Below are 16548 nucleotides of genomic sequence, written 5' to 3' on the forward strand. Positions count from 1 at the left end.
ATTTGTATTTATTTGTATAACTGATATATTCGTAAGTAAAAAGCAAATTTTTTATGTTTAAATTATTTTATGAAATGTTTAATAAGCAATTTGTGCAAGCAATAAGCAAATTCCATATTATAATCAAAATACTTAAAAATTATTACTTTTAAAATCTTTCTCTTTTCAATTTAAGCGTATTCTGTATGAATTTATGTTATGAATTTAAACAATTCCAAAATGTACAACAGAAAAAACAAAGTAAACAATATCAAAATGCGTACAAGGATAAATCCAAATCAAACTTTGTGCACTCAAATTGCACATGCAATGTACATTTATAAAACATTCATTGTTGTCAATATTTATTAATAATTAAGCATGGTCGATAAAATAATTCATTTTAAAACGCAAATAATAACAAAATGCAAATCAAATACGGACATGAAATGGTGCTAATCATCAATTTTCCGGATTTATGTGTGAAAGGATGCAGTGAATGATAATAATGATTTCTGTATATGCAAAGGCACGTTCCAGTGAAAATCAATGTGTGCATGAGCAAAACCTTTGAATATAAATACAATGTTATATATTTGCATATACAAAACATTTTAAATTGCAAATTAGTAGCAGTTAAAATTTAGATAAGTTTGCGTTTTAACAAACACTGAAACTTCGCATTTTAGTGAGGTCTAAAATGCGATAAAATCTGTATCCTAAAATTCAGTTCAAATATTTTTTTATGTCCCCGTCGCCACAAAAAGCAATATTTTTTCAGGTTGAATTTTTGTACGGTAGTCCTAAAGCCAATAAACTCATTCTGCTGATAATTCAATATGTAAGACTTGTGATTTTTATGTATCACATTAACAAATAAATAGATAACTTGTTGGTATTGGTATTTTGCCTTGAGGCAACTTACATGAACTTCCCGATATGTGTAAATAATAATCGACTTGATCAATAAAAAATAAATTAATTTATGAGCGATTAAAAGTATTCCGAGTTGATTTATTACACATAATTGAAAACGAATGAACACGTTAACTCGGAGTATTTTCTAAAAGCATGTTTTCGAAAATCAATAATTTTTACAATTGAACCAGTTTCCGTAGGACTTTAATGATTTAGTACGTTCATTAAGACCAAGTACTCTATCGTTATACCAAGTAAATCGTCTAATTTTAATTTTAACAAACGTCAAAAAAAAAAAACTACTAATTTTCTCAAACTTTGATAAATTTTTAAAATTAAACTACTTGTTGTACGGTCGTAATATTTCAGTAAGTTCTATAAGACCATGATATATATCGCCAAACAAAGTTCCATAAAAATCGGCTTAAATTTTTTTTATCAACAGTTAATTACAAGAAAACGGCTCGGTAGATTTTTGCCTAAAACTAATCAGTATCATTCGCAACTAATATCTTCCGAACAGTTTTTGATTTTTTAAAATCGATTCAGAATTGCGGGCTAAAACGTGGACGAAATTTTTCACTTTTCTGCGATTTACAAAGAAACGGTTTGGCTGATCGTCGCGTAAATTTGATAAACGCTAGTCCTCATCGAGATACCTCGAATGGCTTTCAAATTTTTTAAATCGATCCAGCCGTTTTTGAGAAAACGTCGATTTACGGCAAAAAATCTGTTCACATACACACATACTTTTTCTAAATTTGGTCTCATTTGATTTAGAATGGCTTGAAACGTCGAGAAACCATAAAATTGGCGAATGGGATTTTTTGATGAAAACATAAACTTCTCCTACGGGAAGTTAAGTAACAGTTTATCTCATAATGCAATGTTTCCGAAATCATTAGGTTAATTCATCTAGAAGTTAATCTAAAATGTATAACAAAATATTTCGTATCATGCATTCGAAAAGTGATATGCTGTATGCAAAAGTAGTTAATATAAAGTTGCATTTCATAAAATTTTGATTGTAAAATGAATCACATTCTGCAAATTTATTTCAAGCCAGCAGATGGCTCAAAAGCACCAAAGAAATGGGTTGCTTGTAAAGCTCCACTTGAGATAAATATCTAAAATTTGCACATGTTATTGGATCTTGATAAATATTATATCTATATTTTATAAAAGCAATTTTACGATTATTTGTAGAGTAATAAAATGCAAAGCACTGTATCTTCAGTTTATAACTAACATTATGGAACATCTGTAAACTATATGATTTTGGTGCTATTCAATAAGTCAGTGATTAATTCACTGTCTAAATTTGGCTAATCTTCGTTTTATAGGTAATGGTAATTTTGCCAGTTTTGATAAAACCGAAAAAAACTAGTGCTGTATGGCATAGTGCCTTAAGGGACGGATTAGAATGTTGGGAGAGCGGGGGAGGAGGTTTATTTGTGAGCTAAAAACTTATATGCACAATTTTTCAGTTCAAATTTTCTAGTTAAAATATATTTAAAAATATATTGGCAATCAAAACATTTTTAAAAATCCGGGACAATCCGGGACAAAACACCTAAAACCGGGACAAATATTGCTTTTACAAAAAGCCGGGACGCAAGACGGAAAATCGGGTCTGTCTCGGCCAATCCGGGATGTATGGTTACCTTACTTAAGGCACGATTGCTGGAACTTCTCGTATTATAATTTAAAAATTTCAAAAAATCTTCATTTTTAATAAACATTAAAAAAATAGATTATTGAAAATTTATTAAAAAAAGACTTTTTTGAAAAATTTGATTTTTAAAATTGTTTAAAAATTCTTAATTTTTTTTTCAAAGCAATAAATCAAAGCAAAAATATATTTTCGATTTTTTTGCGATTACAAAAACTCTAATAAACGATAAGAATTTTAAGTAAAGTTGTTTTAAAAATAAACAATTTGTTCTTTTTAAAAAATAAAATTTAAATCATTTTTTTCATGAATACATTCACATAAACTTTATCAACAAAAAATCCAAAATTTTATGTTTTATTAGAGTATTTAAATCAATTGTTAATTTTTTTATGAAATTGGCGTAGGTGCACCGATTACGTACCCCCTAATCGCGTATGTTAAGCTTCTCCAGTATTGAAAGTTTTGAAGTAATTTCACTGTCGATTACAGTTATACAAATACATATATTATAATTATCAATCGACCCAGAGTTTCATTTCATATTATTAGCATTATAGATTAGTCTGAGATTCAATCTAGTACTTGATATATTACTATGCCAAGATGTTTTACTGCCAGTGCCATTATGCGTTGAATATTTCATGTCAATGTCAGCACGGGAACATTGTTAAATAAGAATAATTTACACGCTGTTTTATTATTAATAACTATTTTAATATGACGACAAATATTATATTTTCTTGATTGTTTAACTATATGTCTAGCTAATATCAAGTGTTACTTTTAGATTTTTATTTTACTATTTCATCCTGATTCCGCCAACTTTTGATAAAACGCCAATTATACTTCAGTACATTTTTGTAAAGGAGGGCCTCTAGAAGTCGACCGATTTTAAGAATACTTAATCCATAATTCAACAAAAAGTTTTAATTCTTGAAAATTATGAGCTTTTAATTGCAACTTAGAGCTTTGGTGAAATTATAATTTTGTTTATAAAGTTTAACTTGGAACAATTGCGGTATTTTTATTTTGCTGTGGACCTAGAAATGTTATTCATAGTTATGGTTCCAAAGCTTAAATAAACAAAATTATAATTTCACCAAAGCTCTAAGTTGCACTTAAAAGCTCATAATTTTCAAACAACGTAAGATAATTTTTATTTCTAAATTTTTTTCAGGACTGTTAAGGTCAATACTATCACCCCATTTCGGCTTGACGTCAAGGTCTGGGACACCCAGTATATAAATTTGTTTACTTGTTTGTATACATGTTTACTTGATATTACTAATGCATTTATGAAGTTAATAGATTGGGCAAAACACTCACAATACAAAATTAATATCAAGGGTATTATATGAGTTAGGATAAAAATGACTTCTATAAAGACGAATATAAAATATTCCTTGACACTATTGTTAGAAGCCAGAAAAACGACAATTACCATTCTACTTATTTCATGTTTTACTGGTATGAATAAATTGTTTAACAACTTATAAACCAACGTGAGAAAATTGATTTATTATTTATTATTATTCGTTTCATATACAGTAATGTCAACTCCTCCAATCTATAAATCATATAATAAATCATACATCTACATATTATCGAGTATAAGGTTACAGGAAGTTATGATATAATAGATTTTCTTCATAATTTTCTCTTTGAAGGGATGGGGATGATAGAAACATTTATGTTTTAGTGGGTACATGGACAAAAAGGATCAAAATAGTTCTGGTCAGGCATTTGCCAAAAATGTAGTCAACCATAAAAAAAACTTGATAAGAAAGCACACATCTGACATTATTCCTAAGCAATTAATATTATAAGAAGGTGTAAGACCATTTAGTTTAAAACTTAATAGTTGTTATGATTTCAAAATGACGTGGTTTTAAAGGTAGCAATCCAACATTTGGTGAATTTATAATTATAATAACTATAATACTGATGACTTGCAAAAATGCCAAGTACGGGTTATTAACTTCCTGTAGGACAAGTTATAGTAATCGCAAAAAAATCGAAAATGAAATTTTTTATATATCTTTACGTTTCAAAGGTTTCTGAATATTTTGGCATACCTTAGAAAAATGAATGTATGTGTGTGTGCGCGGATACAAATTTTCGTCGACGATTTCGGGAACACAGGTCAACCGATCTGAATAACTAAAAAAACATTCGATTCGTATTAATAAGGAGACGTGCTGATTAGTTTTTGGCAAAGGCAGGTCTAGCTGTTCCGAAGATACGGGACAAAAAATTTCAAAAACGGTAGCTCAGTTTTTAAGAGAACGAAGCGTCCTATTTTAATAATTCAAAAAACATTTTACTTGTATTGATTAGATAAAGAATAGATTAAATTTAAGAAGGCAGGTCTAGCGGTTTCGAAGATCTAGTAAAAAAAGTGAAAAACAATGCCATTTGGCGGTCAAAAGTGATCATTAAACATATGCATATCAAATTATCAGATATTTTATGAAATATTTAATAATATGTATCAATTTTGTTAACATTTCTATGAGTTCCGTGACATCGTTTGTCAGTTAGACGGCGACGCGACGCTTACGCGCTTCGATATTTTGTCTCTATGCAGCTAAATCAGTGCGATGCTTTGAAAAAAGTTCAAAATTTCTAAAATAAAATAAAAAACAAAAATTTTTTTAAATGTCTTTTTACCAAAAAAGTCTTTCTTTTCAAAAATTTAAAATTTCTCAAAAATCTATTTTTTCAAAGTTAAAAAAAATATCTTTATCTAATCAAAAAATATTTTTTGGTAAAGGAAGTTTCAGCAAATTGCCTTAAGGCGCGATGCCATACATCACTAGTTTTCACTTCCAAACATATTACTATCTATATTTTCATCTAAAAACCGATGTCACTACATGCTGCCCGAGACGGGTATCAAAATTGCAATTTCTGATTAAAAGTACAAATCTCTAACCAATACCATGATGGAGCATTATAAACTCAATAGCACAAAATTAGTAATCTACCTTATAGAAGTCATCAGCAACACCAGGTACATAACATTCCTTATTCTGTTTAGCTGCCTTTTGTCCTGCTTCGCATTGGGCCGCTCTTCTCCGCCTGGAGCAGCAGATCTCAACAGTGGCCAAGCAAACAGGCTGCTGCTCCAGTGGGACACCTTTAGCAGGAGGTGGGAAAGATTTACATGCCTTTCCAGTGTCCGCCCATTTCTCTCCTAGACTACAGCACAAGTTAAATGTTTCTGCTAAGCATTCTGGAAAGAGGAAATTTATAAATTAATTATCAATAATAGGTGATACATTTTCTTCTCGGAAAATTATTTGTTCAATTTTTCATTTATTGCGTTCTACGTTTTGGTGAACTGCTATAGTTCGACGTACTTTCAATTAATTTTTTTGACGAGAATCACGCGATTGGATTTTGGTTGTGTTTGAATTAGGGAAGTTTTTGGATTGCAAGTTTTCCAAGAAGGGAATATCCCAAACCCCTGAATCAAATAAATCAGAAAAATATTAAAAAACAATATTTATATAAAGGAGCGCCCATTAATCACGTGAGGTTTTTATGGTTTTGACAAAAAAAATCACAAAAGATCACGTGGGAGAGGGAGGTATTACGTGTATTTATTTTTTACCTAATGCATTTAAAAAAATCCAAGTATTTAAAAAAAAAAAATCTCGTAACTAAAAATACACGTGATGTTTGGTGGGAAATGGGGGTAATTTTGAATATCACCACGTATCACCAAAGGGAAGGTGAGGTAATCGAACACGTGATTAATGAACGCCCCCTGAGTGTACTTATATATATATATATATATATATATATATATATATATATTATATTATAAGGTCCACGAGTAAAAAGGTCCACCACCTATATTTCAAAAACAAGTAAAGTTCAGAATTTTTGATTAATAATATTTAAAAGTAGAGGAAAAATATGTATAACCATCAACCACCTTGATTCTTAAAGAGAGATAAACAAAAATGTTTAAAAATCCACAACAGGTATTTTATTTCGTTGATAGTTTTTTAAGTTATTAAATAAAAATAAAATTATTTTATTTTTTAAGTATACGTTATTTAATTATTTTATAAGATGTATTGTTAATTTTAAGTTAGATCCTATAGTTCTTTTTATATAACCTCTATGGGGTAAAAAAGACCAACTGAACCATTACCCTGGCAAATGTGTAAACAATAAAATAGTGAATTGAAGTAAATTAAGTTAAAAAAAAAGCAATTTCACAAGAGATAAATTAAATAAATAGTTATTCCAACTCTGCTGATATATCTGACGAATTATCACGGTTATATACTGTGTTGTCCTTATAAAAAAGTAGGTACCTATGAAATTTATATTTACCATTGCTTGAATAATGTTGCTAGTCTTTCGATAAATCCCTTTAAAATTAAAAATAAGACATTTGACCTCTTTCCCCCCTGGCGTCCCATTTTACCCCGTCTATCGGGTTGAAAAGACAAAATTTGGAAAACAGCAAAAAAAAACACATTTCTACAATGATGAATTAGCTGGGAGTTTTAATGAACATAGCCAGATAGTTGTTTGTTTGATATGTATTTTGTTGAGATACAAATGGTTTAGTTTTCACAATATGATTGCTTAAAGTAAAATTAAATCCTTACGCCCCGCTCTACCACATATGGTTGAATAAATATCAAAAAAAGCAAATTTTCGTTTTTCGTAAACCTGAGTTACTATCCTTTATTTTGTACTATATTTTATTTATATTTATGTTACTATTCACTTATATTACTAGATGTTATATTATTTAGTAGTTGTAACAAATATTGGAATTTAAAAAAAAAATAATAATGATAATAAGCCTGAATTCGATATATTTTTGATAGAACCTTGATGTAATATACCCTACTATACAGCCTACCTAGTAATTATGTATAAACTTCATATTTTCAATTCACGATTGACAAAACATTCCAAATATATATTAATGTGTTAACGTGATAATTAAACATCAATTGATTAGCCTTTCATAGCCGTTTAATCAAATAATGAACACAATTCATTAGCAAGTAATTTAATGCTGACTTTGAGCGCTTCAAAGTAATATTTGTCAAGATACTTCAAGAGAAGTCTGTTAATATAACATTGAGTATAATAATGGACCTTAAAACTGACAAAATTCATGACAATCGCAATATGAGTACTTCTCAAATATATTGCATAAAATATATTACATCATCCACAATCCTGACCTATTAAAAAGAATGCTGTCACATGACCTATCTACATTAACACCTTAGTGATAATTCAGATGAATATTTATTTATTGATTACCAGTTATTTACTTTTTATTTGGCTTCAATTAATGGATCAAAAATTGTAGGAATCAAAAGTCCGATGAATTAGATCCGACCCAGCGATATTCATTACTTATATTTTAATTGATCAACTTTTTAATTATATTTCATTTAGTAAACTAATAATATATACATTTAGTACTAATCAAACAAGTAAGCAATTTAATATTTTCATTAAGAAGATATAAATATTTTATAAACGACTTATTATGTAGTGGCACCTAAAAGTAAACTAGCTGTAAGTGGAATTCTGTCTTAAGGCAATTAGGGCATCGTGCCTTAAGGCAAATGCTAGAACTTCCCGTACCAAAAATTATTATTTTTTAAAAACGATTAACATTTTGAAAAAAATTTACTTAAAAAAAATAGATTTTTGAGAAACTATAAATTTGACAAAAAAATAACTTTCTTTGGAAAAAAAAAATTTTATTCGAAAAAAAAAAATTTTTTTTTGAGAAAAAAAAATTTTTTTTTGAAAACACAAAAAATTTTTGAAAAAAAATGTTTTCTTCATTTTGACATATTTTGGAAATTCTGAACTTTTTTTCAAAGCAATCGCACTGCTTGAACTGCATAGAGACGAAATGTCAAAGCTCGCAAGTGCCGAGCCGCCGTCTAACGCATAAGCATTAGTACGGAACCCATACAATACAAGCAAAATGTTTTTTGAATTATTCAAATCGGACGCTCCGTTCTCTTAAAAACGGAGGTACCGTTTTTGGCACTTTTTGCCCCGTATCTTCGGAACGGCTAAACCTGCCTTCGCCAAAAACTAATCAGCACGTCTCCTTATCAGTACAAATCGAATGTTTTTTGAATTATTCAAATCGGTTGATCCGTGTTCCCGAAATCGTCGACGAAAATTTGTATTCGCACATACATACACACACACACACACACACACACACACACACACACACACACACACACATACATCCATTTTTTCTAAGGTATGCCAAAATATTCAGAAACCTCTGAAACGTAAAGATATATAAAAATTTTCATTTTCGATTTTTTTGCGATTACTATAACTTGCCCTACGGGAAGTTAATAACCGTGATATACCACTAATATACCTTTGATAACTAACGTGGTGCATGGAATCGTGTCTTAAGGCAAATTGCTGGAACTTCCCGTAGCAAAAACTAAATTGTTAAAAAAAAATTAAATAATTTGCAAACTTTGAAAAAAATAGATTTCTAAGAAATTTAGAAATTTTTGTTATTATGAATGAAATTTTGAAATTTGTATTATGAATTTTTTGAAAATTTTTAACATTTTTTTAAGCAATCGCGCTGCATAACTGATGTGAATTCGAAATATCAAAGCGCGTAAGCGCCGCGTAGTCTTCTAACATGTAAGTGTTAGAAACATTGATATACGTATAACTCTTATAAATGTACACAAAATTTGTACTTGTTATTAAAATTTTTATAAAATATCTGATAACACAATGCACATAAGTCTAATGTTCATTTTTGACCGTCAAATGACATTATTTTTTACTTTTTTTATTGGATCTCCTGAGTCACTGGATCTGCCTTTACAAAAGTTTTAGCAGTTGTTCATTTTGTCAATACAAGTAAAATGTTTTTTGAATTATTTAAATCGGACGCTCCGTTGTCTCAAAAATTAAAATACCATTTTTGCACTTTTTACCCCGTATCTCTGAAACGGCTAGACCTGCCTTTACCAAAAACTAATCAGGACGTCTCTTTATAAATATGAATCGAATGTTTTTTGAATTATTCAAATCGGTTGATCCGTGTTCGCGAAATCGTCGACAAAAATTTGTATCCGCTCACATATACACACACACATATACATCCATTTTATCTAATTATAAAGTATGCCAAATGTTTAGAAACCTCTGAAACGTAAAGTTATATGAAAAATTTTATTTTCGCTGTTACAACAAGCCCCTAACTCCCCTACTTATAAAATAATATTTTTTTTGTTTTTACCAAACTACCAAACTAAATATTCGCTCATGTTCGACACAAAAATGTAACTACTATTTGAAAAACCTTACAAGATGTTTCAATAACCATGAAAACAAACTGCAAATAAAATTTATTGAATTCTTTATATTTTTTTATGATATTCTTATGAAGATAAAACAAGACAATTGGCGCCTCTGACTGACGACTTCGTTTAAGTTAATTAGAAACATATACATTTCAATAATGAAGAAATTTTGTAACAATAAAACATGATTTTTTTTTATTCTTAAGACGTGAAATTAGCATTTTATGGCTTCATGTCAAATATCATGGACTTCAATTATCTACTAGCGTGAAAAGCTATATATGATATCATTTTATTTATATATAAAATAAACGTATAAAAAAATAAACGTATGTTTGGTAAGACTTGGATATTGCATATATGATATTTATATATTAATAGTATAATACTTATACACTTTTTCAAAACTTACATGCAAAAATATCATATTTATAAATATATAAATTTCGATTAATTATACTATCAAAAACTATCTTAACTATTATATCTGCTGAATATGTTTGATAAATATGTTTACAAGGATTCTGGTAATGTGTAATATTTTCATCAAATTGCTAGTTTATTATCTTAAATAAAATAATGAAAATATTAATAAAATTAGTGTATTCTCAGACTTTATGACACTTCCGTAATATTGAAATTCTAAAATATATTTTGTCTCTATTCTTCAATTCCATGAAAAAATGTTTCTTATTTATGAATGATGACATAGTAGAAGCGAAAAATTTTATATTGTCGTATTTCATCTAATAGTATAATATGTATTATTTTTGCTATTTCGTTACACAAACGAAATTACAAACAGAAAATAAGTTTGAAAATTTATTCGTATTCAAAGTTAATATTAACATCCAAACGCAATCTACAATGCAATATATGTAAAGTAAGGTTGATTAAAGCGTACCCTTTATATTTAGAAAATAACCATTAAATAAAAATTTAATTTGTCAATATTTTGTCCTTATATTTAGAAAATTACCATTAAATAAAATTATTTTGTAAGCTTAATTTAGTTGAGAGTTAGGAAAAGTTGATCTTGGACTCAATTCTATATAGTTTTTTAGTAGTATGTTATGTACGACTAAGTCGACTAAACGCCTTAATCATTATATAGGCCATGAAGGTGACAATCTTCATGGCATTGAGTTTTACACGGGTTGGTTGCTAGCTCTGACGGAGAGTTTAATGGAACTAATTGTACACTTCTAAAAGTAAAGTCCGCGAAACAACATGTGTAGTAAATAATAAATATATCTTCTTCCATAATTACTTAGTGACAAATCAGTGATTGCAATAAGAACTGCAACAAATACATAATATACAAACAAATCAGCGTTTAATACAGTCTACAGCTTAAATTATAACCCAACAACCTGAGTTAATCGAAGGAGAGTTTTAATAAATTTTATAACTACGTAACGCAAATACAAGTACATTTCTAAAAAAATAAAAATTTCTATTAAAATTTAAGAAAACAAATTCACGTAACTGTTAATCATAAACCAACTAAATAAAGATTCAGTAAATGGCAAAGATTTTGTTTTATTCCATCTGCACTAAATACTATAACTGCACGAGTTATTTACCATAGGGATACGATTTAAGCAACTTCATCTTATGTTTGCTTACTTACTGAGAAAATGGATCGACTCATTTGAGTCATCCAAAAAACGGTAAAAGTGACATACTAAATAAAAAAAATCAATAAGTCCAAACTTCCAAAATTTTCCAAAAATTTTAAACTTCCCGAATGTCACATAACACATTATCTGACAAAAGTTAAAAGAAAAATAATTGTGCAAAGAAAAAAGTTGAATAAAAATTGAAATTGCTTATATTGAACATTGAATAATTCAATGCGATTTGATCAAATTCCATCATTTAAAAATAGTTTTAATTTTTAAAAAAATCTGCAAATACCCGCGGATAGTAAGTATCCATTAATATCGTGACTAATCTTAAACGTGCGGTATGTAACTACTCACGAAGAAATTCAAATAAAAAATGATTAGTAAACACAAGTGTAACTTATTTATCTTTAATCAACAATAAATAAATGTATTTGAAAGCTGGCAAAGAAATTAGCAATATGATAATTACATTACCGATCGCGCTGATAAGATATCAGTAATTATGATGCAACACTCATTTCCCCTTCTCGCTTTATCAACTGACCCACTTATTTTAATTTTTATCAAAGACAGGTGCACTAGTTATGCCTCAATTTAGCATTTTTAGATATATTTAAAAGGACTATCTATAGATTTTCTACGCCCAGTAACAAAAAAGCGGAGGCGGGAGTAAAATGGATGCAACGGTGACAAGGAGTTCTAGATTAACATTTCTGTCTAAGTTTTATATCTTCTGCAAATATATTAATTAGAAATATGGTAGAAAAGTCCGCGGTTAAAATCATTATCTCAAAAACAAGCAAATTGTACAAATTTTTTTATTTAAAAGTTATATAGTTTTTTTGTAAGATTTATTGTTATTTTTAAGTTCAAGCTAAATTCATCCGTTTTTTCATACAACCTCTATAAAAGCTTACATATGGGTGGGGTAAAAAGACCCACTAAATCTTTACATTAGCAAACGCTTAACAAGAAAAGTAATGGTAAATAAAAAAGTAAATAAAGTTAAATAAAAGCAATTTTACAAAAGTTAAACTACAGTAATAGTTATTCGATCTATACCGATGAATATTTTTTCGAAATACAAGATCAAGATCATATACATTAAAATCTGTGTAAGAAGTGTTCCCATAAAATTAGTATTTCACTTTAGTTAAATAATGTAGCTATTATTTTGTAAAATTCCTTTGTAATTAAAAAAGACGTTGGTTCTGTTTGCCTCCTGGCTATCCCGTCTAACATCTCCCATGGGGAAAAAGATACAGATGACGAATTTTAAAAAAATAGTAAAAAAATATTTCTGTATCAAGGAGTTAATTAGAAACTTCACTGAACATAGTGCGATAATTGTTTATTTCACATGTATTATGTGTTGAGAGATAGCTCATTTGGTTTTTTAGACAGTATAATTAGCTAAAGCCAAATTGAATCTTTGTGTCCCGCTCTACCCTAATAGTAAGAATTTGCATTCTAAAGATTGATTGATGGAAAGGGTTTACATAATATGTCATCATTAACAAAGCGCCTACAAGAAATATAATCTATTAAAATGTGGTCTATTAAAATTAATAGAGAATTATTTTCTGAAATTTGTTGTTATTCCTATGTCATTGGAATACTGAAATGTGCTTTTTCGTTCTAGTTAAGGAAACATACGATTCCTTATTATAACCTATTTTTATTTTAAGATGTCTTATCAATGTGAAAAAAAAACATGAAACCAAAATTAAAAATAAAAGCCGCTATCTTGCAGCCAAAAAGTTTCAATTTCAAACGAAATAAAAGAGCAAAAAGTTTTTTTCTTTGAAAACAAAAATACAAACTTGAAATGCACATATCTAGGTAGGTACTCTTAAAACAAAAAGAGAGCAAACAGTTTCTTTTCTTTGAAAAATAAAATGCAAAATTTAAATGCATATATATAAGTGCTCCTAAAACAAAAAAGAAAGCAAAAAGTTTCCTTTTTTAAAACAAAAATATAAAATTGAAATGCACATATCTAAATACTACTAAAACAAAGAAAAAAGACAAAAGTTTCTTTTCTTTGAAACAATAATACAAAATTGAAAGGACAATCTATCTCTACTCTCCTAAGACAAAAAACCGCTAAAGGTTTCTATTCTTTGAAAATTAAAATACAAAATTGAAATGCACATATATAGGTGCCACTAACACAAAAAAGAGAGCCAAAAATGTCCTCCTAAAAATATTATTACGAAAATTATAACTGAACTAATTAAATCAAAATTTTTATTTATATTGATTTATATGGACGTAACAAATATATATATATATATATATATATATATGAATGACTATTTATAAAAGAATAAAGCTTGATATCAAGTTGTGCAAAATGCGAATTTAAATCCGCGACTTTGTGAATACAAAACTGTTTACTGCACCACGAACACTCCACTAGAATTAATTTTTAATAATTGGCCAATAATGCAATACGTATATTTTATTACAATGTATAGCCCCGCAAGAATACTACATATTAAATATATTTTTTCGTTCCAGGAATATCACACGCAGCATAAAAGGATCAAGGTTATGAGACACTAAAGTACTCATTGGAGTTTTAATTTGCAACAGAGCAACGTATTGTGTTACAAGTGCACAGAGGATCAAGTCAGTGCAAAATATTTCGCATTAATTTCGCTCGAATCGACTTTCGTCCGACAGTCGGAGCTAAATTGATTCGCCGCCTAATTGCAGATGCACTAATTACGCGAATTCTCAACACCAGCCGAATTTCAATTTTAATTGCAACAACTTAAGTGCCTTTAATCAATAAATTAAAACCGAGTGCTACATGGGAAGGAAAATAATATAAATAAGTGCTATAAAAAAAAAGTTTGTTTCACTGAACCAAATATATTCATTCAATGACGTAACTGCCATTTTACTGTGAATTTGATATTACGTACAAAATCTACTAAATTTTAACAGCGACGTGTTCTAAAAGCTCTATTTACTATCGTGCATCATAACCTAATATTTTTTCTCGAAAGTTAACCCAGGGATCTTACATTCTTCTTTTTTACGTTTAGACTATATATATTAGGGTGGTCCTTAATATGGACATTTTTCGAATTTCTTTGCTCCCAAGGGCTCAAATGCTTCCAAACTGATAAAAAAAATTCTCTGAAAGTTTTAGCTCTTAATATTACTTTAAGATAGTGCGCAAATCAATCAAACTTTGTATGGAAATAGCACGGAAAAAATTTGAAAATTAAAAAAAATTTTTTTTAGGTATAACTTAGCGACAAATGAATTAAAAGTGAAAATTCGTGTCAACTTTTATTGAAAATTCGACGCTCTGCAAAACAGGTTTTTTAACATTTTTTTGTAGAGCGTCGAATTTTGAATAAACTCATTCATTTGCACGCTAAATTTCATTTTTGAAATTTTTGAAAATTTTTCCATGCTATTTCCATACAAAACTTTGACTGAATAGCGCACTATCTAAAAGACAATATTAAGAGCTAAAACTTCAGAGAATTGTTTTTTATCAATTTGGAACCCTTTTGAGCCCTTGGGAGCAAGGAAATTCGAAAATGTCCTTATTAGGACCACCCTAATATATATATAATATAATATGTAATAAATATATATATATATATAATATATAGATATATATTATATATATATATCTAACAGTGTTGGGAAATTGATGTTGCAGCAATGCCCATGAAAAGAGATTTTCACTTAAGGGGAGCCTAATTTAGAGCCTTCCAAAAATCGCTTGTTTTAAGGAATTTTAGGAAAAGAATAAAATTTAATTGAAACGAAGCTTTCAAGTTTTATTGTTGTTTATATTTCAACATTCTTTTAAAAATTTTTCATTAAAATATATGTCATAATATGCAGGGTACAAGCATTTTGCCAAGGCACCACGAGCATGCATGTGTCGTTTGACGGAAAAGATGCAGGCCACAATTCCCATCCAAAACAAAAAAACCAAATTTATATTTTTAATAGTATAGATTCTAGTTAAACCTTAATTTTTTTAAAAAAATAAGAAATTCACAAATTTTTCGCAACTTAAAAGAAATCATGTTTTTTGATCATTGTGAGGGTCATTTATAACTTTTTTGAGGTTTTTTAGGTTCAACTAGAAGAGAATTTAATCGTGAATACAATAATTTTGTCTCGTTTCGATAGGATTTCAGTTTTTTGGTATCTTTCCCACCAATAGGTAAAATCGTAAAATGGAAAACCGAGAAATCGCTCGTCAAAGTTTTCATTCCGCTCGTATACATGCTCACTATTTCTTCTAAAAATATTTGAATTTGTTTCTGAAATTTTAGGGATATATTCTTGGCTAGTTTCGAATGACATTTTTGCAGAAAAAAAACGATTTATTTTTAGCCTCTAAAACAGGCTTCCCCCTTGACGACATTTAAAATCTAAAATCTCGAGTGGAAATTTAATATTATACTGCTTGATATCGAGCTAACTGAAGTTGGAACCCGAGACGTATGCTAGCCTACATTCTTAACCATTACACCAGAACGAACCCAATCAACTACATCGAAATTGTTGTAAGTGAATTATCACTTTAATCTACTATTACATAGATTTCAATGAATTGATACCAACAATGGTGGCACAACTTGTAAGTTAAAAAGTTTAAATAACAGCTCTTCAATGAATTTATATCTAAAGATATTATAAACTAGTTGTAAGTGGCATTTTGCCTTAGAGCAAGTTGCATGAACTTTTTTGAGAAAACGTCGATGTAAGGTTGAAAATCAGCTCACATACACACATAATTTTTTCCTTTTGGCCTCATTCGATTCAGAATGACTTAAAACGTCGAGAAAACATCAAATTAGCAAATCGAATTTTTTGGCGAAAAACAAACTTCTCCTTCAGAAGGAATAAAAAATCATAAAGTTATTTCTAGCTTGTAATAGTAATTTTATTCTCACACCATTTGCAATACAAAGCTGTAATTTTAGTATTAATTTGATTTTACACG

General features: G+C 28.7%; 1 protein-coding gene across 1 annotated transcript in view; it reads right to left on the minus strand.

The window, feature by feature from the left end:
- Positions 1–16548, minus strand: part of LOC113376043 (fibrillin-2-like) — a 138361-nt gene that overhangs the window by 90888 nt on the left and 30925 nt on the right. The window contains 2 exon segments of the mRNA XM_026615973.1: positions 5560–5807; positions 7795–7825. Coding sequence (XP_026471758.1) covers positions 5560–5807; positions 7795–7825 — 279 coding nt within the window.

The sequence above is a fragment of the Ctenocephalides felis genome, unplaced genomic scaffold (genome assembly GCF_003426905.1).
Source record: "Ctenocephalides felis isolate EL2017-DRISC unplaced genomic scaffold, ASM342690v1 CF-g0.4_SCAFFOLD_01886, whole genome shotgun sequence".
Taxonomy (NCBI): Eukaryota; Metazoa; Arthropoda; class Insecta; order Siphonaptera; family Pulicidae; genus Ctenocephalides; species Ctenocephalides felis.